The sequence below is a fragment of the Siphateles boraxobius genome, unplaced genomic scaffold (genome assembly GCF_051911475.1).
Source record: "Siphateles boraxobius isolate OS27281-9 unplaced genomic scaffold, OSU_SipBor_1 53, whole genome shotgun sequence".
NCBI classification, from domain to species: Eukaryota; Metazoa; Chordata; class Actinopteri; order Cypriniformes; family Leuciscidae; genus Siphateles; species Siphateles boraxobius.
The window spans coordinates 6,763,435-6,787,285 of record NW_027509175.1 but is presented as its reverse complement, the minus strand read 5'-3'; the positions used below and the strand labels follow the sequence as shown (position 1 = coordinate 6,787,285).

The 23,851-nt window shown below is 37.9% G+C and overlaps 1 protein-coding gene across 1 annotated transcript in view; it reads right to left on the bottom strand.

Annotated features, from left to right (window-relative positions):
* sdk1b (sidekick cell adhesion molecule 1b) overlaps positions 1-23,851 on the bottom strand; it is a 243,945-nt gene that overhangs the window by 40,655 nt on the left and 179,439 nt on the right. The window contains exons 16-24 of the mRNA XM_077205196.1: positions 19,038-19,178; positions 18,126-18,307; positions 14,287-14,402; positions 13,824-14,019; positions 9,317-9,415; positions 8,045-8,236; positions 7,311-7,432; positions 3,545-3,660; positions 2,906-3,056 (exon numbers count right to left, since the gene is read on the bottom strand). Of these exons, the coding sequence (XP_077061311.1) occupies positions 2,906-3,056; positions 3,545-3,660; positions 7,311-7,432; positions 8,045-8,236; positions 9,317-9,415; positions 13,824-14,019; positions 14,287-14,402; positions 18,126-18,307; positions 19,038-19,178 (1,315 nt within the window). The remainder of the gene's footprint in view (positions 1-2,905; positions 3,057-3,544; positions 3,661-7,310; positions 7,433-8,044; positions 8,237-9,316; positions 9,416-13,823; positions 14,020-14,286; positions 14,403-18,125; positions 18,308-19,037; positions 19,179-23,851) is intronic.

Genomic DNA, 23,851 nt, shown 5'->3' with positions numbered 1-23,851 from the left:
TGAAGGAGAAAATAACAGCAATTACATCTGATACTGACATACACTATGGCTCGTGATAGCAGAAAAAACTGAGGAAAAATAAGCTGTCAAACTCTTCCAGCATATCCCTCACCTGTAAAGTGTACAGCAGACAGTATTTGTGTCCATCTCTGCGTGTGTTTTGAGTGTGCGGAAATCGCTATATTTGCATGAGTGCTCCAGTTTTAATGATAATGTTCACACAAAAATCCAGAACCACCTCCTTTCAATGCAGCAAGAAAACCTTTTAAAGCTCCTTGGTTCTTATAAATGGCATATACATATTAGAGAGAATGAAAAAAAAAAAATTTTATTTAAAAAAAAAATATTTATCATGTATGTCTGATGTACCAATATGTATGTCTGATCACCAATACAAGGGCATTTGAGTTTTATATCATCACAGGAGTCTTCCATGGCAAGTATTCAAATATTTTTGTAAAATTCCATATGGATATTGCAACGTTATTGTAACATTATGTAGCAGTGTGTTATGAAAATAATTAAATATTGTGTTCATTAATGAAAAGGCTTTTTAATTTATTGTAACGACTGAGACAAATCGGACACAATTATATAGTTAACAAATAATATTTAAAACTCACTCTGGGATCTGTGGTCCCATCCCCCAACAAGGGCAAGAAGGGTCTTTGGTTACCATGACTACGATCAGATAAGTTGGTTTTATTGCTGTTAAAAATGTGATCATGTGGTCCAGATAGAGAAGACAGAAACAGACTTTAATTGAGGATAGTAACAAAATTTGCTGCATTAATCATAGACGAACGGATCTATAAATGAACATGCACCCCAGAACATTGTGTGAATGATTTACTGTTTTGTCTAGTGTCTTTCAATTCTATTAAGTTTTATTTTTGAAACTGTGGATTTTGATAGAACCAATGGTCAATGTAACCTTAGTTTCTTCATCAGCAATCAATCCAGCTGCACATGCAAATGAGCACGCTTGAAACAAAGATCCACAAATCAAAGTCTCCCAGCTTGGAAACTCCACCTTTCTTATTGGTCAAGCCAAACCTGAGAGGTGGGACCTTTCTCAGGCTTTAAATTGCACCTCCACAAGCCCTTCCCTCTCTTAGTCCTCTCTTACTCGGACCTTCACTGCTGTTTCTTCGGGTTGATGTCTGTGGGGACCCCCCAGGCCCCGGCAGGCTGTGACCACAGCCTGCTATGCCTTCACTCTCCCAACAGAGTCAGACTGTATTTTCTTCAATAAAACTCAGAAGAAAACTGCAACTTTACCATCACTGAATGGGCAACCAACTCTTCTGACTTCCTCACTCCTTAGTTGCCTGCGTGGCCTCTCCGGCCCAGGGCCGGCAGGTCACAATCTGCATGTGATCAGCCATGTGCTCATGGAGAGAGAGAAAACCTTCAGAGAACTAACCATGCAAGTTCATCATATCTTCTTCATCCAACGGAGAAGAAAACGATTGCAACTTCAACATTTGACACTCACAAAACCATCAACAACTTCAATTTTCAACAACTTCAAGAATTGTGTCCACTGCAAAGGCCATGCAAGTATACATTTAATGAGGTGCTCTGAAATTGATAAGCTGATGGTTCTTTTCATGTTCAATGAATCTTTTCCATAGTTCCAGTTCCTGCCTCCGGTTTCATTCTGTCACTTTAACCATCTACCTATGAATGCATGAATGAATGTGTAATTGTTTGTATGTTAGTTATGTTTTCGTGTTTTTTTTTTTAAATAAAACTTGTGCACAATATCTATTTGGTTCTGATTCTCTGTTTGCATACAAAGTTTATTTTACGATATTGACCCTGTTACATGCTCTAAGCGCTGTACATGCTAAGAAAGTCTTATTTTTCTGTGGCAATGAAGGATACCCTTTTCTTAGAATAAATGAATAATCAAAAGAGTTTGTTGGATGAACTGCTTAATTGATTGTAATGTTAATTTAGCTACCTCAAGTTAATCCAATTTACTGACCTAAATATTCATAATTAATCATAACAAGTTATGAGTTATTATTAATATTTCCCCTTTGAGCTAACTCGTTACATGATCTTATTAGATTATTTATGTATCGTATTTTATATCCTGCATTAAACTGTCATGTTGTTTGGTTTAATCATGGTTTACTCTGATTGGGAAAATTAAAAAAATCATATCACCGTTCTATACATAAATATATTAACTATCAAATGTGCAGAAATGTAGAAGAAGTTCGGAGTCTGTACGAATTTTGGTAACACTTTGTTTTACAGTGTTCTTGTTACATATGTTACATGTAATTACCATAGTAATAACAGTAAATTATGCATAATTACATGCAACTAACCCTCAACCAAATCCTATTCCTACCCTAACCCTACAGTAATACATGTAGTTGCTTAATGTTACTCAGTAACATTAATTATACAATTACACTGTAACAATGACACCTTAAAATAAAGTGTAACCAGATTTTTTAATGGTTTTGAAAGAAGCCTCTTATGTTCAAAAAGGCTGCATTTATTTGATAGAAAATAAAGTAATATTGTGAAATATTATTACAAATTAAAATAACTATTTTCTGTTTTAATATATTTGACAATGTATTTTAATCCTGTGATGGAAAAGCAGAATTTTCAGCAGCCATTACTTCAGTTTTCAGTGTCACCTGATGCTTCAGAAATCTTATCCATCATTGCTGAATAAAATAAATATTTTTTCTTAAAATAAAGAAATAAATAAATCTTACTGACCCCAAACTTTTTAACAGTATAGTGCAGAACACAAAATCACATTAACATGCAGAAAACCTGGACTTGGTGTGAACTTGACCGTAACTGTTTGAGGATCGCGTGTGTGTGCGCATGTGCATGTGTGTGTGTGTGTGTGTGTGTGTCCCTTTCTCACCTCCCAGCGAATCCTCAGGCTGGTTTCACTAGCAGAAAACACTACGAGATCTGCCGGGGCCACATCTGGATTCGACTGCAGGGTCTGCATCTTACGAGAGGGCTGACTGAAGGGACTCGAACCCACAATATTCACCTGCTTCATTCTAAACCTGCAAGGCATATGTAACCGGGGGAGAAGAAAAAACAGTGTTTTTAATTCCCTGATCTTGCTCTTGAGTAGTGGGAGGACAGGGGATTTTGGACAGGATAACAGATCTCTACAGCCTCTGATCATCTGTAATCCCTTTAGGACAAGATAGTGTGCCGAGAATCAGAAGACAATCTTTCCACAAGACCTTGAGAAAATCAATTAAGGAGAGAAATAGAAAAGGGGAACGAGAGAAAGAGATAGAGAATGAAGAAATGAAAAAAAAAGATAGCTGGAGATATATAAAAGCAGAGAATGCTGGGATTTTAACAACTGTTTAAATATTGAAAGGTCATTAACAGCTGAGATTTTACACACCAAAACTGAAAGAGTTAACAGGTTTGTGAAGGTTCTTTCACATAAGAGCTATTGGGCCTGTTTCTCACCACAATTTGGTTAATTTGATTGATGTGAAACTGGTTTCAGGTTTGGAAAAGGAGAAAGGCTCACCTGTATTGAGTGAAGGGGATGAGATTGGGAATCTCCAGAGTGTCTGAGGCTGGCGGACGGTCTTTCTCGAACAGAACCTTCCATTCCTCTTCCTCTTCCTCACCCACAGTCCCTACCTGTGGCCACACAGAGGATGTGTTTGAAGTGAACAATGTTCTGCCAACTGCATACTACACTGAATATAGACACTATTTAAAAAAACACAAAAAAAACACACACGCATGAAAGAATATGCAGCTTGACAAACAAACATTTTAAACTGTAGTATGTTTCATTACATGACCTCATTATGTTGCATGTTTATAGCAGCTAGAGATGCCTAGTTATCATCTTGGGGGAAAAAAATCAGTAGTAAATGTTGTTGCATAACCTCCTCAATACATGTTTAATCCAGCGAGTGGTTTTCAGTCATCATTATTTCTAATTTAGCTGTTTTGCACTTTTATTCCAATTTTATATAAAAATGCCCTATCAAATAATGAGCTAAGAATGTTTAATCAATCACACTGGAAATGGAAGATAGTAAAGTTTACTGTTGTTCTGTTAAATTAAAGTATTATTATGATATCTACGATATTTATACACGTTTTATATTTTACAGTACAATCGTATTATTATAGAAATCAATTTCTTTATTGGTTTGTGTAACACGGTTTGTTGTTATGGGAAGAAGGAGGCGGGAACCGGCGAACATTTAAAGACTTTAATAATAAAAAAAACAAATACAAAATGAAAGTAAAGACAGCAGCCTCTCACAGACGACTGCTGTCACATATGACAAAACACAACATAAATCCAGGCCTGTTCCTCTCTCGCTCTCCACTGTCGTAACATTTTCCATTTATGCTTCCGCTCCTCCGAGAGAGGCTAGAGACCGGTGCGACCGGTGCGACAGAGATATTTTCACATTTTTAATTCAGTTCTATGTAAAAATGCCTTAACTTTTGGTAGTCAACAAATGAGTCACAAATGAGATGTTAAAATTAGAGTTGGGATTGCTTATAGTTTCACATGATGTATACAGCAAATATGGGCAAATCTAGGTACCCCATACCGTGTGTATTACACATCCTGCATTCCTCATTCCTCCAGTGTCATTTCAAATATACTGAGAGTCAGATTCAGCAGTCAGAGCTGATGACAGGAAAACTTTAGACTGACAGTGAAAAGCAACCAAGCTGCCCGCAGCACAGACTCCATATCAGGGCTGTTGACTTTGTTTTCCATTTTTTACACTAATCAAAAGCATGTTGCCATAGGGTCTCCACAATGAAATGTTAGAGCCGTAAAGTGCTTGTTTTTTTAACCACCTTGATCTTAATAAGGCATTAATGAGGTAATGAGCTAATTAAAAAGCAGATCCACAACATGAAAAAATGCTACAAAGAGGCACCGGATAATATAACCAGTCATTATTTGCAAACAAAAACTGCTTATCATTTCAAACATGTCACAATCACGTGACTCACATATCCTCTAGGACCTCCCTGAGCTGCTTCCATTTATTCATAAAGCAACCTGTGATTAATATCATGCGGTTAGCTCTTTCCTATCATTATCATGTATAAACTGTCAAAATACTTAAAAGGGGCCATATTTTACACTTCTAAAGCATTTCAATTTCCCCCTTAAGTTCACTACTGTTAGTCAAGGGCTCTTTCACAGAAAAGAGTTCTCTCGCTGTGCCTCTGATTGTTTTTGGCTACTGCACCTTCCACATTTCCATGTAAATGAGCTCTGGTATGATTGGACAATCTCACAGTTCACACTATAATTCATCAGGATGGACTAGGAAGTTTAAAGACCAATACAGCACTGGACCCATTTTACTTCCATAATATGGGCAAGAATGCTATATTCTGTTGTTGTTGTTTTTTGGCAGAAAATGAGTCCTATAGGTTTGGGACAACATCAGTAATGATGACAGATTTCCTTTATCACTTTATGAATGAACAGGTGTTGGTATATAAATAAGGGTGGTAATATGTTAATGAGCTCCAGTTGGTGACATTGTTTTTGCAGCTTAATATTCACTAATGATCTGGGAGAACTGTGGAGAGAGGAAGAAAAATGCAGTTTTCCAAGTTATGTCCCTTTAAATATTATAAACCATATGTTGAAACAACTAGCACTTGGTCTCCATGAAAACACCATATCTACACAGCGTGTTTTGTGCAGAGGAAAGGTGAAAAGATTACAAAGGGAATCGAAATAACCGGCTGTGAAGAAGTCAGCTGTAAAAAACACACCACAAAAAGCTGATTTCTAACCCATAGACTTAAGACCCCATTAGTGCCACCTCAGTACCTCTAATCTTCTCCTCTCTCTTCTCTCATCCCTCCTTCTGACTCCCTCCCTCCTGCTCTCCCTCGATTAAACAGTATTAAAGACAGGAACGGAGAAAACGGAGGGGGAAAAGGGAGGGATCTCATTAGGAGGAGTTTTTCTCTTAGCGCTGCACAGCACTGGACGCCATCCAAGAGGGGCTTAACACGTATGCTCACACACACAAACACACACACCACACCTAAAGGGCTGGGAGACACGGTGCATGACAACTCCTTACCCTTTTCGTACTATGTCACATAGAGAGTGTGCGCATGTGTGTGTGTGTGCGTTTTCTCCGGGGGAAGATGTTTTAGTTCAAGAGCAAGCCTGTTTCTCCCTGGAGATAAAGTACCTGTCAGACAACAGCATCTTCACTGGAGCACAGCCTGCCAGACAAGGGCATAACACACACCCACAAATACACACAAACTTACTCACATGTTTATACCTATGAGCACATACACTGAAGATTCATATTCCACAAAGCAGTCTTGGCAGAAAGAAAATTGCAGTTTGTGGAAATGTTAACCTTTCGGCAGAAGGAATATTGCCATTCGGCGCAAAGTTACTTATTTGGCAGGGAAAACAGCAATTTGTGGCATAGGTAACATTATTTTAGAGAGAAAAAACCCTTCAATGCAAAATGTTATAATTTTGCAGAGGCAAAATTGCCATTTGTGTCAAAGTTAACCATTCGACAGCCATAAAATTTGATATTCGTGGCAAAATGAACCAATTTTCAGAGACAAAAGCGTCACTTGTAGCACAGAGAATGTATATAACATATCCTTTTTTTTGTCTATATTCGCATTAAAAAATTCAAAGAGCAAAGTTAACCCTTTTGGAGAGAGAAAATTGTTATAAGTGGTAGTTAACCAATTTTCAAAGAGAAAACTACAATACAAGTGTCAGTGCCATTTGATACCATTTGAACCATTGGGCAGACAAAACATTGACATTCATGGGAAAGTTAACCATTTTGGAGAGAGAAAAGTATAATTTACAGCTAAGTAAACTATTTTGAAAAGAGAAAATTGGGTCCCACTTTATATCAAGTGGCTTTAACTACAATGTACTAACATTGAAATTAATAATTTGATACAATGGACTTATTGTGTAACCATTCATTCAGCTGACAGAATACGGACATCTGTGGCAAAGTTAACAACTCTGTACAGAGCAAATCGCTACTGATGCCAAAGTTAACTATTCTGTAAACATTGTTAGCCATTTGTGGGAAAGTTAGCCACTTTTGCAATAGAGGGTTTGCTAAATTTGACACACACACACACACACACACACACACACACACACACACACACACACACACACACACACACACACACACACACACACACACACACACACACACACACACACACACACACACACACACACACACACACACACACACACACACACACACACGCCTACACACCTGTCCTTCTACGATCCATCTGGAGATGGCAGTTTTGCCGTCACTGCCGGGCCGGAACTTTATGGTGGCGGAGCGAGGACTGATGTTAGAGATGATCAGATTGGAGGGAGCACCAGGTAGCTCTGTTTACCAACACAACAAAACATATTTATGTCAGTCACAAGCTGCTCTAATTGAAACATTTAGACATTTTCAGTTCTGTTCTCTGCCTGTTTTCTCCATCCTGTGTCTTCATTATCCTTCAAAGAAAACTCCTGTAAATGGGCCCATAACTCACTTCAAAGTTGATTAGCTTTTGTGTACAGCAGTGCGCATTGGGTTTGGGTAAATGATTAATTGATAATTAAATGGATTGATAATGATATTTGGGTGGTTCACGGTGGCTCATTCAACAGTAGATAAAGCTCGTTCTTTCCTGACTCCACAGCATATCAGTGGGAGATAATGAGTGTAGCTTGGCTTTTGGTCATCATCATTTATTTCATGTTCTCTCCAACACACGCGCGCACACACACAGCGGCCCCAAGAGCTTCATACTGACTCTATGTGATGTATTACAGTCTTACTGAGTGTGTCTCGGATTGCTGGTCTATGTGAAATATGCGCCCCACTGCGGCATCCTGTTTCATGAGCTGAGTTTGAACATGGTGAATATCACGGATCCCCAAGGGAGAATTTGATGCATTAAAGTGATGCTAGCATTGAAGTGTGTGTTTGTTTGAGAGTGTGGAGACCTGGCGGCAGTCCTGTTGAGATGGTCAATGAGGTGGCAGTACCGGTGCCGGCCTGTGTTACGGCAGCCACCTGCAGAGTGTACGTGGTGAGTGAAGTGAGCCCGGTCACTTTATACGCCAGCGTGGAGTTGGACAGAGTCTGAGATACGCGGGTTTCGTTCTGACCGTCCTCCTCCCAACACAAGACATAACCTATGGAGAGGTGGAAAAGAGAGGAGGAGAAAGAGAAATGTAAGCTTAGTGAATCTTATCTACATAGGCAGTAAGCTTCTCTTATAATTGGCTGATTTGAACTTTTTTTTAACGGTCTCTTGCATGGATCATGCTTTACACGGAAGATGCAGAGAATCAATGAACTCACAGCTACTCTAACTATTAGTTAGTTGCATAAACTTAGCCATTGAGTTAAGACTGTCTTAAGAACTAGCAGTTAGTTCTTACTTTTCACATTCAAATTAGACCAATTTACCTTTTTATGTAACTGATTTTAAGAAAAAGTTATGACAAGCCTTGAAGAAAAAATATAAATTACTAACTTTTAAGACTAGTGTAAGTAGGTTATCCAACTAAATCCAGAGCATTGTTGTGGAGTAATTAACTAAAAGTACAGTTGTAACGCAACTGACTATACTTACTAATGATGTAACATAACAGTAAATCAAGTATTTTCTAAATCATGTATTTTTTTCATGTAACCAAATACAAACTTTTGACTTAAGACTTAAATGAGAAAATGATGACAGAATTTTCGTTTTTGGATGAACTATTCCTTTAATAGCATTCTGTAATGCAAATGACAGTAGTGTAAATTAGATTTTACGTCATTTTAAATTACAGCTTGACTGGTAGTGACAGAATAAAAACATACTGTTCACATGTGACATCTACTGATTGTTTCATATTTCATCTCAACCATTTTCAGAACAATTAATGTTTGTTTAGATGATCAAATATTAAAATGTTAAATGTTTAAAATGAAAATGTTGCTAAAAATTATTTTGAAATGTAATTTATTTCAATAAAATATTTAAAACATTTTATGAAATTCTAGGGTTTGGGACAGGGGTAAAATAATCAATACATGAAAGGCATCTGGAAAATAAAAAAAAGTTTTTCCCAGTTTTAAATGTGATCTTAATAAAACAACAACAACAACAAAAAAGTTTTAATAAAAATCAATCCCTAGGACACCTTCACATGCAGCGTTGGAATGATTAGTGAGAGTTCCTGTGAACTGGTGGGTGACCTGTATCTGTGATTGAGCCTGTTCACCTGTGATAATGCCATTCTTGTCTTCTGGTTCCTGCCAGCTGATCCTCAGAGATTTGTCCAAGATCTCAGTGAAGCTCACTTGAGTCACAAGGCCCGGTTCTACAACACACAAACGTAAAGGTAAAGGTGCACTCAGCAATGTTACTGCATGTTAACTGACACTCTTTCTCTGGTAAATGTAAATATTATATTATATTATATTATACTTGTAAGGCAAGGCAAGGCAAGGCAAGTTTATTTATATAGCACATTTCATACACAATGGTAATTCAAAGTGCTTTACATAGAAGAAATTAAAATAATCAAAAGAAATCAGAATAATTAAAACAGTTTAGAATAAAAGATAAAATACAGAAATCAGAATAATTAAAACATAAAATAAAATACAGTGCAAACAGTCGGACGAACAGTGGCACAGTGCTCATTCAGTAAATGCACAATTAAACAGATGTGTTTTGAGTCTGGATTTGAATGTGACTACTGTAGGAGCACATCTGATCTCTTGTAACATGTATTATTCTGTTATGTTCTGTTTTGGTTTCATTTTCACTGTTTTCGTTGTTTAGCCTGAGTTCCCAGTTTCCCTGGTTGTTAATTAGTTCCTGCACCTGTTCTGTTTTATGTTGATTACTCTCCCTATGTATGTAGTTCTTTCAGTTCATTGTCCCGTCTCATCAGTGTTTAAATGTTGTAGCTTTGTTTTTTTCTCCTATGTGTTCTTCTCAGTTAATAAAGATTGTTCCCTCACATCTCCTGTGTCGTGCGTGTTATAAAGCCACGAAGAAACATGACATGTTATGTTATGTCATCTTTACACCTAAACATATGAATTGTACTTTTTTAATCTACAGTTTTACCTTTAAAACCAGCTAAAAAAAATTTGTCGATGCTCTGACCTCAAACGTGTGTGTGTGTGTGTGAATGCGTGAGTGGAATAAAGCTTATTATTTATTTGGCACTACTTTATGGAAATTTAAAACCCGCTCATGGTAAAGGATTACCCTGCAACCTCAGTCCGCAAGACCATAATACTCCCAACAAAGAGCTTGTTGCTGTGGAACCGTTGCATCACAAATGCAAACAGGCGAAAGCAAATTATGTGTTTGTTGGCAATTACCCACACAAGTTAGCAGTCATTTAGTGGTTAATCAATCATGCATACACACCCCGCAAGACAATCCATCTGACAGGTGAACATGACAGTTGGCTGAAAAGCGCAGTGGTTAATGTGTGCGGATAAAGCTTCAATCTCATTAGATCTAACATGCGTGTGTCAAACCCTCATGACCTGCACTGTCAAGCGGACCTTATCAGAGGAAGTCGTCACGCTAGACTGACAGGTTAATCAATCACGTGCTTATGAGAACGTAATGCTCCATTCAATTCACTGCACTCCAGTTCAATTACTTTCAATTCATTTTTTTTGTTTTTGTTAAAGTGTCGCTCATTCTGACCAAGAGGTCAAGGTTTAGCTGGTTAGCACAGTTCACATGGGTTCAAAACACAGTTTTCTCTATAAAGGGATGTTTAAAAATAGAAGTTGATTCTGAGCAGTGTTGTTATGGTTAACTTACACTAAAACCATATTTTTTTTGTTTATTTAATTAAAGCTGAAAATAATAAAATAAAACAGAAATATTAGATGCAAACTTAAAAATTCAACATATATTAGTTAGCATTTGTCGACTAACTGAAATTATAAAAAAATTAAATTGACAAAATCTTATAAAATGACTGAAAATGTAATCAAAATTAAAACTGGAAATATAAAAATATTAATACATACTATAATGGTTTAAATAATACAAAAATAACTAATTCTGAGTAATACACATCTGGCATACGCATCTCATTTATTTTATTCTATCATAGCTCATGTTTTACCAGTGGCCAATTATTTTTGAAGGCGTGAAATAGGCACACTTGATGCTTAATCATTTAGCTAAAGCTAACGGATAGCTTTCGGCAGGTATTTCAGACCTCCTCGGTTTTAACAACTTTTATTCATTTGGTTTCCATTCCATTCTTTGGAAAATGAAACCCGAAAGTTTCAAAACAACCAGGGAACATCAATCAAAAGATCCAGACCAAACAAAGCGAATTTCACACATAATGCTTGCACGACCACGCCGCTAAGACTTTCTAGTACAAATAAGCTGAGAGATGAGAGAGCGAGTCCGTGTGCACAACGGTTTGTGTGTCTAACCTGTTTGTGATTGAGCTATTCAAGGGAAACAAGCTCCTGTGGCTTAACAGTGTAAAGAAGACCACATGCTGTTATCATCTGATGAAAATTACATTGTCTGTTAACAGCTGCACATGCATTCACTCACATTTCCAAGCGTATACATGCATGGTGGGACAATCAATAGCGAGCACATGTGCATTTGACTAAGAGGAGTGATCCTGCTTCAATAATTGCAGGTTAGTCAAGGCTGATTCTACGTGCCTGTGGTATGACGTGAAAACAGCGCTCGGGTGGCCAATATATATTCAGCGAAAAGACTAATCAATGGCGATGTAAAACGCACAATTACGTGGCAAATTGCGGCATGCATAGTGAAAGGGCCAAATTTCTCCTCCGTATCGATTTTGGTGACAGAAATGTCAAACAAACAGGCTTGTTTTTTGTCGAGAGATCTCTTAAAGCCTGCTGGACAGTTTTCAAGTACTGTTCGTCGATTGTCTCCAATTAAATACAGACAGACTGTCTGTAAGAGTGTGTGGGTATCTGCAAGAGTGTGAAATATGATTTTACATGTCAGGAGTGCAAGCAAAACATTTTATCCCAGAGGACACGTTTATTGCTTAGAGGTTGCTCTTCATTGCTTAGCAGACGTAAAAGAGCTCTCAAGTTCTTTTTATTTATTTTTTATTGAAGTATCAACTTTGTTTTCTGCTATAATAGATAGCAGAAACAAATGACACTATTTCTGACCACCAGTAACTGTATATAACATTAATGTGGATGGAATCATTCAGATAATTTAGTCTTGAAAGAATCTGAAGAGAAATAAGAGCATACATAAGAGCAAAGTTTTTGAAAATGTTGAGATCTTTTCTGAAGCTCTAGTGGAGACATATGAGTGATTACTATCTTTTTTTTAAAAGGAGAAATATCAGACTTAACAGGAGACTTCAATTCATATGGGAACATCCATAGTATGGGAAAGACTTCCATAGGGACCAAACCAATCAAAAGGCAATGAAATACTGGTTACACTTCACAATAGTCTAATTTTGTTACATTAGTTAATGCATTAACAAACATGAACAACATTGAATAACAATGAGTAATGCATTTTCATAGGATTTATTAACCATTGCTATTATTAGTTAATAACATGCAATTGTTCAATGTTCGCTCATGTTAGTTGAGTGCATTAACTAATGTTAACAGATACGCCTTTTGATTTTACAAATGTATTAGTAAATGTTGAAATTAACAGACATCCCACCTCTAACGGAAGTTGCGGAAGTCTCACACATATTGATAGCTGCTCCCTGATGCCCGCAAATTATAAACAATATCCTGGATATCGAGCGAGCGAGAGAGAACACCTGTTTTCACCTGGTATTAAGATGTTTTCAGCGATCCGATCACAAGTGGTCACCAAGACGGTTCACTATTTACACAAGTTACTAACTTGTTTCAAATAGGTCTCCTATTATCACTTGGGTTTGGAGTTCGTCGAGACTCCCCTCTTATTTCGTTACCTCCCGGAAATGAGTTTTTGCATTTATGTCTGCATTAACTAAGATGTTAACTAATGTTAACAAATGAAGCCTTACTGTAAAGTGTTACTGAAATACCGATATTTAGAAATGACAAGTTGTCACATGAACCTGTTTTAGTCAAAGGCTACATTCAGACTGTCAGTCCAAATCCTATTTTTGTGCATATCTGATTGAAATCAGATCAGATTTAGCTAGTGTGAACGGCAAAAAATAACATAAAATGCAATTTTTACAAATCAGTTTCAAGCTACATCCATTTCTGGAAATCCCACGCCACATAAAATGGAAACGTCAAACGTTGTTATAGGAAACATGCTGAAAGTCGCTGGCGAAACAATGCTGTGTTGTTGCAAAGTGCCGGACGAGCAGAACTTGTCAATATAACATATTTTGAAATATAGACATATTTTGAAATCGGCGGAGACGACAGCGTGGAAAAAAACTGTGCATCCCAGCCTCCAATGGTTTAGCTGCTGCCTCAGAAAACACAAGACGCAAGACAACATCTCTATTGCAAATCCCAACATGTTGCGGTTGTTTTTATTGTTGTTGGCGTGTGCCTACCAATGCAACGTCATTGTCATAGAAACAAATGCAGATATTCCGGAAAACGAAAGAGCTGCATGGACACACAAATCGGATCTGAACAGTTGCGATACACAATAATTTTAGATCAGATTCCAATCGGATACACAAATAATCGGATTTTGACTGATAGTATTAATGTAGCCAAAACGTCTTTTTTTGTTGTGTTTGTGTGTGTACTCACTGTCAGCATGTGTCTGGATGAGCTGTGGAGTGCTAGCTGGCCCATCGCCAGGCGTGGTAAAGCACAGCACCGCCGTCTCATACCACGTGAACTTTCTTAAATTGCTAACGTAACCATAGTGACGTGACCCGTGGAACTCGGGGGCAATGGTCACCATTGTAATGCATTCTGGACAGTGTTCAGGCCACACCAGCAGCTGTGAGAGAGATGCGAAATAACAACAAGACATAAACCAAACGTGATTAACATACATTGTTAGGTTTGAATTACTCATGTTTTATTTATTTGAATTTAAAGCTGCTGTTTTTGCAGGCATTTAGCCAATCAATCATGAATACACTCCCCCAGAAGACAATAAACATGCCAGGCAAATTTAATTGAATATTTTACCTCTAATAGAACATGTGAGCCAATGTCTCTCTTTCTCTCATACACTGACATCTTTCTCCCTCTACACTATTACCTTGTATCCCTGGTTGATGCCGTTGATGAACTGCTGGGGTGGTGGTGTCCAGGTGAATTTGATGGTGGTGGAGTTGAGCGCAACGGCATCCACGTCTTGTGGGGGCGCTGTGGGGACTGAGCAGTCAGAGACAATTAGTTAATTAAATATTTTGAAAATTTACAAACATAGGCTGTGTCCGAAATCGCCCTCTATACCCGTAAATAGGGCACTATTTGAGGGGACAGGAATTTGTAGTAGTGTACAAAACCATCGTGGATGTTGACGAGTACGCTCATTCAATCCCACAATGCACAGCAATAACGAGTGTACAAATTATGTACATTCAACGGCTAGAGAATACCCATAATGCACTGTGAGAGTCACATGCCGAATGAATTCCCGCGTCTGACCAGAAGATTTAGAAGATTTCATTTATCTATTTTCCAAACCGCTGGTCCAACGAGGGTACAGCATAATATCATACAAGTATAAATTCCTTTTTAATTGATTATTAAATTGTTTCCATGACAGAGTTCGAAATAAATCTTACTACTTGAGCTGCTAGTTTGCTAAGTTTAAATAATTACTAAACAACCAGGACAAACTATTCTATAACTATAACTATAAAAGTGGCAGCCATTCTGGTGCACTCAGTGTCTGAATTCACTCACTCGTTTTCATTCACTCCTTCAAGTGTAATATATTAGTGGAATAATGTAGGGGATAGTTGATGAGTGTATAGGGATTTTCGACACAGCCTTAATTTTTAGTGGTATTGGATTTATCCTACAATATTGCAAAAACTGCAGTGAACCAGAGACAGTCTCAAAGATGCGGTACGAAATTGCTGGTGTTTCTGACGTCACAAACTACCTTGTAACTGTGACAGATGTTAATATTCATGAGTAAATATTCACAATGTGAATGAATGTATTTCACTAATAATCCTTCCTGTCGGTTTTTATTTATTTACTTTATACCAATTTGTCTAAAAAACGCAATAATTTTGTTTTGAACATCATTAGTGTCAATTTGGAAAAGGAGTTTTATGGTGTATTTGTACTGACGTTGTGACGTCATTGCCATTCAGCTCACGCTGCCTGCGTCCTCAGACTGCTTTGAGCACGCTGAGGAGAGGTAAGCAGTTAGAGGTGCTCTTTCAATATAAGCCTATTAAAGTTCTCAGAAATTTGATTAAGTACATAATACGCAGTAATATTATTGTTAAGACTTTTATAAATGTCCTAGGAAGAGTTTTATGAATGGATAGGATTTAATCGACTTATTACTGAGTACAGCAGTTTCAGTAGGCTCTATATGTGTGTGCGTGAACAGAATGTGGTGATTTTAACTGATTAATTAACGGGACTTTAATCTGTGCAGGTGATAAAATAACGGAGAAAACATTTCTCATTGCTGTATTCTCTCTTTAATCCATCCAGGATCATCTACATGCTCCATGATAATAAACCCTCCGTCAGCAGCAGTTCCAGTGTCTTCTCTCAATTAAACAACACAACGTAGATCTTAACAGTGGTCAGAACTGACCGTTCGCAAAGACCTGCCCCCTTTAATTACTGTTGCTATGTCCGACAAGCCACGCCGTTCTTACGCACGCAGTGAAAAATACATCGCGGAGCAGAGAGGACACTGACAACACGCTGACAGACAGGACAGACCAGGTTACTTTTGATATAAAGTCTCAACTTTCCAATTTGGTCTTTTTTTTAAAAAGAAATTTAAACTATATACCGTTTTGTGGCTCTTTAATGTGTCATGACAGATCGCTGTTGAGCCTGTTGAGCTTGTGAACCGATCATCTCTTCCTTCTAGTTAATTTATAGCATCAAATAAACATGAAAGAACATCAGAAGGAATGTTGTTTTAACCGCGGAAAGACGTCATTACACAGCGTTTTTCAAATCATCCAATGTTAATCTACTAACTCTCCTGACTGCTTTGTCGGACAAAAATGGCGGATGGCGGATTATGATTGATCAGATCCATAGACAGTAAAAGAAATGGACACAGCGACCCCCTTGATTTCAACGGAGAAAACTGAAGCCCGATTTGAGCACTCACTTCCTGATGGCCGAGCGACTGCGCAGGCTCAAACTGAGCTTGACGACAGTCTGACAGTTGTAAATCTTCTAGTAGCTGTGCCAAGACGAATCTGAGTCACCTAATTCCTCAAAAACGATGTTGAAATATTTTGTCCTTTTATGGACTCTCTATCTATGGGCTTCTCCCTTGACTTTATGCCTCTATGTCCCCCCGATTGCCTCATAGACAGTAAAAGATTGCCTGTGAGCTTCTCCTCCTGTCTATATGGTAATTTCTCTATTGTGCGACAGAAAGTCGCGTTTTTATGACGCAATCGTTAGCCTATTTTTACAAAAACGGCTTCTACAGGGCCATAATCTAAGATACAAAGTAATGGAGCCTTTTATACATAGAAGTGTTTCTTTAGAAATAAATAATGGACAAATGCAGTATTTGGACGCCTCAGATGTAAAGTTATTCGCTGTCAAAGTGACGCCAAAATGAATGGGAGTCAATGGAATGCTAACAGCAGGTGAAGTTCTGCTACAATGGCGGCCCCCGCGAGGCTTAAGTTTCCGCCTGATGGATTACCCCCTTGGTCAGATCGCCTGTCAATCAAACTCCCTGCGAAGGGTCAACTGGGCCAGTTACATAACCAATCAGGTCAACGAGTGGATCTCTAAGCTGGCGCGAGTGGAGGCGGGGCTAATTTGAATATCCACAGAACTGCGTATAATAATTGAGGCAAGGGAGTTACATCAATCTATTTTAAGGAATGAATACATTTTCTTTTCAAGGAGAAATTGTTTAAATATGTCATTTTGGTGATCAAAGATGAGTTTTAAGGGATAAAATTGACTACATGGGAACTTTAAGACACTTCTTATCAAGTAAACTAATTATTGATGACCACAACAGAATATTCTGCACTTTTTTTCTTTTTCTTTTTTAAATAACCTGTTATTTAACCACCCAAAACCACCTTTTCTATGCATAGCCTACTCTATATTTCAAATGATCATTCATAGCAGCACTGATAAACACATACAAATATACATGAACTACAGTTTGTTTTCAAAGCCTTTTTGTAGCCTATCGGTGCTATGCAGCAGGCCTGAGCGGGAAGTGGAAAGAACAAGATCATATTTCCATAAAGACTCAATGCCGCTTACACTTAATGTGCTTAAGATGGCCCCTTTAAGGTCAGGCCTGGCAAGTTGAGTACAGATTAGATATTGCTCAATTGGATTAGGCACTCCGATTCGTCCTGCTGCCCTTTTCATTTCAAACACAAGGTTACATTAGAGTGTCCAGTAATCTGAACTGGGACATAAAAAACGCCTCTAACTACATGCACAAAAGCGCTTGTTCCAGTCTCTATGAGGAAGCGGCTCTTTTCCTGCGGACACTGGGTCTCTATTAATCTCTGCAGGAGTATCATTACACTGACGTTAAATAATATGAATAATCACGACCCAAGGATCTCCGAACACCCCCACACTTCCGCGGACACACAAATTCACGCACATAAAGCAAATTAGATTAATTAATGGGCTACGGTCACTGTTTGCCCAGAGTCCATAAATTTACTCTTCTTAGAAATAATCTTTCAGATGGCCGATCTGTGCAGTAAAGCCGGCTAATGGATTTTACGGTTCCCATGGTTACTCTAGATCCTTTATGATATCGGTAGCTTAATGAGAAAGAGGACCCAAAAACACATGTGCTAAGAGATTTGAAATATCAAGGGTTTGCTCAGACTGATGAGGCATTGTTTCTGTTTATTTGTGTGCGTATGCGTGTGATTGTCTAACCTCCTTGCAGTGTGTATTCAGTGACAGACTGGCTGTACACCCCCAGGCCCGCTCCAGTGTAGGCAGCCACTTGGATCTCATACTGCGTCCAGATGATGAGCTCTCCAATCAGACAGTAATTAATCTCTGCACTGGTGATGTTCTTCAGCTGAAACTCACCAGGCAAACCCGCCAATCTATACCTGAGGGGGAGAGAACGAGAAGGATGTTTTTTTGGAAGTTGATTGTGAACCTTTAACACAAACGGACGCACTCGTAATTTCAACTAGATTTTTGCATTGCATCTGTAGAAAATGTGAGTGGCGCTTAAATTCCTTTCTATAAGTATGAAAAAAAAACAGTAGTGAAGCTTGTCTTTGTAAGCACAGCTTATGCTGTACAATTCATAGCATCTCCTATAGAGTGCAACAGTCGGGTTCCGGAGAGAAATTCCATAGTGACATTGATTTTGAACGGTAACTTATAAACCTTTAAAGACAGACCTACTGTGAGATACGAGTCTGCGAGAATTACTGAAGCCGTCAGCCTGAATTATTTCAGATTTTTTTTTTTAAATAATCATGTTTAACAGTGGAATCCCTGGTGAAAAACTACATTACCTACACCCTCTTTTAAAAATTGACGTTCCAAACCTGTTTGCATTTCTTTCTTATTCTGATATTTTTATGTTGATAATAAAAATGTTTCACCTCCCATTTACTTGCATTGTGCTTTTTTGTCCATACAATGACAGTCAAGGGGAACCGAAACTGTTTAGTTACCAAAACCGTTTTTTGTTACAAACAAAGTCATACAAATCATACAAGTTTGGAGTGACGTGTGTGAATAAATGAAATGATGAATTTTTGTGAGGACTATCCCTTTAAAGTATACTGAAATATTCAAATTGTGAAGCCATACATGAAACCATACCTGAGCACATAGCCTCTCAGGACTCCATTGAGCTGCGGTTCTGGGGGCGGCTGCCACTGGACCATGATGCTCTGGTTGGTACGGCCACTCGCCACAATGTTTTTTGGAGGCGCACTGGGCGGTTCCTCTCGCAGCATCAGCCTGAGAGATAACACCATTAGAATCGCATTATAAAAGAGAAATATTTAGATCCTTATCTGGGAGTATTCTCAGAGGCATCAATAGTTACAAAAAGTTTCCTTGAGAGCTTATCCAGTAGTCTTGGAGAGATTGAAATTGATCTTTCTGGCTTATTCAAAATATCTTAAATAGTGCATGAGTAACTGAGAACTGACCCTGCTGGGCTAAACAGGGTTCACTGGAGTTACCTGAACTTCCCTCAGTTCTGTAACAGGCAATCACAACACTCTAAAAACAACTAATAAGACAAAATGGAGGAGAATCATCACTAAGGACATTTTCACCATGAGCCTGTTTCATGTACTTCTATTCAAATAAAGAAATGTATAGTTTTATTCAGCAAGGACACATTCAATTGACCAAAAGGGACAGTAAAGACTTTTACATTGCTGAAGAAAATGTACAGTATTTCGAATAAATGCTGTTCTATTGACCTTTTTATCAAAAATCCTATTAAAAATATCACAAAAATATAACACTGAAAATATAAAAAATGTTTCTTGAACACAAAGTCAGCATATCAGAAGGATTTCTGAAGGATTATGTGACACTGAAGACTAGAGTAATACTGAAATAGTGGTGCTGAAAATGTATCTTAAAATCTATTCAAAAGGTCAAATTTCACAATATTAATGTTGTAATGATACAGCCTTGGTGAGATTTATGCTTCTTTTAAAACCATTAAAAAATCTTACTTACCCCAAACTTTTGAACAGAAGTGAACATTTGCTTTTTTAATCAAAATGATTGGCTTAAAAACGCACATAATGTATTATGCATTCTGTAAAAGAAATGCATTGAAAAAAGCATAAAAATGCAATGTTTCTTCCCCTAATCTGGCTACAAAGAACTAAACAGCTGGAAATGTGAACCCTGAGAAACCATGGATGGCACTGACAAATCCCAAAATCTTACCATCAACACCTCTTGTTTCCTGTGATGTGAATCATTTTTCATGAACCGAATGGGAGCAAATTAAGCACTAAAATGTTAACTCGTGACATAATGATATTGCAGCTCATATAATATCAAAATGATATGTATCAGTAGTTACAGAAACAGAAATATCTGTTTTAGCTTGACCCCATTAGTGTAAATCAGTGAACCCTTTAATTTCTCAATTTGATCAATAGTGTGGGCTTTAGCTCTCAAAGTCTGTCTGCAGGATTCTAGAGACTGTAGATCCCCAGAGCAGGCGATAAACAATCCTTTGCTCTAATCTGCGGTTTAAAGGTTATTAGCTTGATTAAGTGAGCAAGGCCTATTGGTGCCTCAAGCAAGCAATCTCGTAGGAAAGTTGCTAAGTCTGATTGATGTTTTGTCAAATAAACAATAATCATCCTAAACCAATTTAAAAGGCTTAGAAGCGGTTATTTTAGTCTATCACGTTGTTTCTTTTGCCGTACTGGAGGTGCGGGGTTGGGGATTGAGGGGATTTTTATTATATTGTTTTAGTCATAATGGCATTAATTGTTGTTTATTAATTACATGCAATGGATAAGTGCTGAGTTTGCTCTTGTTAAATTCAAAACATATTATCACTCAATAAAAAAGTTAGATGGACATTGACTTTGTTTACGGTGTGCCAAAAAAGTACTTCTAGATATGAAACACTCCTGAATGGAATTAAAAAATACTTTTTAGTACATATTCTGGGTTATTATATTATTCCTTTGATGGTACTCTGCCAAAAAATGAATAAGAAGAATAAAAGAAATAGAGATTTAAATTTTTCATATAACTGATGATGATCCTGACATTAATTGGAAACGAGACCAAAGCAGATAGGTGCTCAAATTTTAATAAGTGCCCTCTCCATCAATATTTGATTTTTTGTGTTTCTGTTCGTCTTCATCTTCTCACTCTCGCTCTCCTCCGTCGTTTCTTCTTCTTTTAACTGAGCATTTTAAATGAAAGATTCAGTTTGAAAGATACGTGGTTATTTTAATTACATTTATACACTGATTTGGAATATGCATGTAAAACAAACAGTACAGGAAAATGTATTGGTAAATTAAAAACTGACTTTTAAAACCAGTTATTTATCTAGTTAAAACTAAAATAACAATGAAACTTCTTTGTTTTTATACAAGACATGAGTCAAAATCACTGTTTTACACATCAAGTCTAAGAGTGTGTGGTATCTGTCATTGTGGTAACAGAGTGAATAGTACACTATCAAGATTTGATAAATTACCCTAAATTGTACAATTCCTGTTTTTATTTTTATGGATTCATGAGGTCAGTTACATATCAGTTAAATTGGTCACCCAAAAATGAAAATTATTTAATTACTTACTCACCCTCATGTCGTTCCAAGCCCGTAAGACTTTCGTTCATCTTCGGAACACAAATGGAAATATTTTTAATGAAATCTGAGAGATTTGTCCCTCCGTTGGAGAGATTGTAAAACTTTTAGGCTTTTTAGGCTTTTTTTCACATGTAAAACTCACACATCAGTTGTGGTAAACGGAAGCTCAAACATGATCGCTTGACGTGCTATAACCAATGAGGTTAATTCTCGTGTTACGCAGCGCATTTGAGCTTCTGCAAGAACCAATGAGGATCATTCTCGTGTTACGCAGCGCGTTTGAGCTTTTGCAAGAACAAATGAGGTTCATTCTCGTGTTACGCAGCGCGTTTGAGCTTCTGCAAGAACCAATGAGGTTCATTCTCGTGTTACGCAGCGCGTTTGAGCTTCTGCAAGAACCAATGAAGTTCATTCTCGTGTTACGCAGCGAGTTTGAGCTTTTGCAAGAACCAATGAGGTTCATTCTCATGTTACGCAGTGCATTTGAGCTTCTGCAAGAACCAATGAGGTTCATTCTCGTGTTACGCAGCGCGTTGGAGCTTCTGCAAGAACCAATGAGGTTCATTCTCATGTTACGCAGTGCGTTTGAGCTTCTGCAAGAACCAATGAGGTTCATTCTCGTGTTACGCAGCACGTTTGAGCTTCTGCAAGAACCAATGAGGTTCATTCGCATGTTACGCAACGTGTTTGAGCTTCTGCAAGAACCAATGAGGTTCATTCTCGTGTTACGCAGCACGTTTGAGCTTCTGCAAGAACCAATGAGGTTCATTCTCGTGTTACGCAGCGCGTTTGAGCTTCTGCAAGAACCAATGAAGTTCATTCTCGTGTTACGCAGCGAGTTTGAGCTTTTGCAAGAACCAATGAGGTTCATTCTCATGTTACGCAGCGCGTTTGAGCTTCTGCAAGAACCAATGAGGTTCATTCTCGTGTTACGCAGCGCGTTGGAGCTTCTGCAAGAACCAATGAGGTTCATTCTCATGTTACGCAGTGTGTTTGAGCTTCTGCAAGAACCAATGAGGTTCATTCTCTTGTTACGCAGCGCGTTTGAGCTTCTGCAAGAACCAATGAGGTTCATTCTCGTGTTACGCAGCGCGTTGGAGCTTCTGCAAGAACCAATGAGGTTCATTCTCATGTTACGCAGCACGTTTGAGCTTCTGCAAGAACCAATGAGGTTCATTCGCATGTTACGCAACGTGTTTGAGCTTCTGCAAGAACCAATGAGGTTCATTCTCATGTTACGCAGCGCGTTTGAGCTTCTGCAAGAACCAATGAGGTTCATTCTCGTGTTACGCAGTGCGTTTGAGCTTCTGCAAGAACCAATGAGGTTCATTCTCATGTTACGCAGAGTGTTTGAGCTTCTGCAAGAACCAATGAAGTTAATTTTCGTGTTACGCAGTGCGTTTGAGCTTCTGCAAGAACCAATGAGGTTCATTCTCATGTTACGCAGCGGGTTTGAGCTTCTGCAAAAACCAATGTGGTTCATTCTCGTGTTACGCAGCACGTTTGAGCTTCTGCAAGCGTTAAAGCGTTAAAGCGTTAAAGTGGTAGTTGGAGTGCCAATGGAGGGACAGAAATCGCTCAGATTTCATTAAAAAGATCTTCATTTGTGTTCTGAAGCTGAACGAAAGTCTATATTATGGGTTTGGAACTGTAAATGATGACAGAATTGTCATTTTTGGGGAAACTAACCTTTTAAGTTGACTGCCAGCTCACATTAGTTAGGGGATACCCTAATTGTTGTCTTTGAGTTTTTAAAGGACAGAGTTGTTGTAATTGTGCCAGTAACTAACGGATTTTGCATGTTGCAAATCTGTTTTCAGTGTTGCTAATAGGCTCAGACATGGATGACTGACTTACTGGGATATTGCATATTGAGTTGTTGTCAATGGTATTACAGATAAATATGAGCACATTGCATCCGTTTAAAAGAGCAGGGTAAAAAGACTTGAAATATTGAATACAGTCATCAGATCTGACAAGTGACAAAGTGAAGTCTCAAGTACAGTAATTAGGTCTGTCAATTGATAAAAATATATACACACTACAGTCCTCAGTGTCAAATGATCCTTCAGAAATCATTCTAATATGCTGATTTGCTGCTAAAGAAACATTTCCTATTATTATCAATCAGTTGTGCTGCTTAATATTTTTGTGGAGACCATGATGCAGGTTCTCAGGATTTTTGATAAATAGAAATGTAAATAGAACAGCATTAAATTGAAATACAATGTAAAAGTATACTGTCACTTTTGATCAATTTTTCAGTGTCCTTTGTCCTAAAAGTATTTTTTCTTCAACAAAGTTCAAAAGAACAGCATTTATT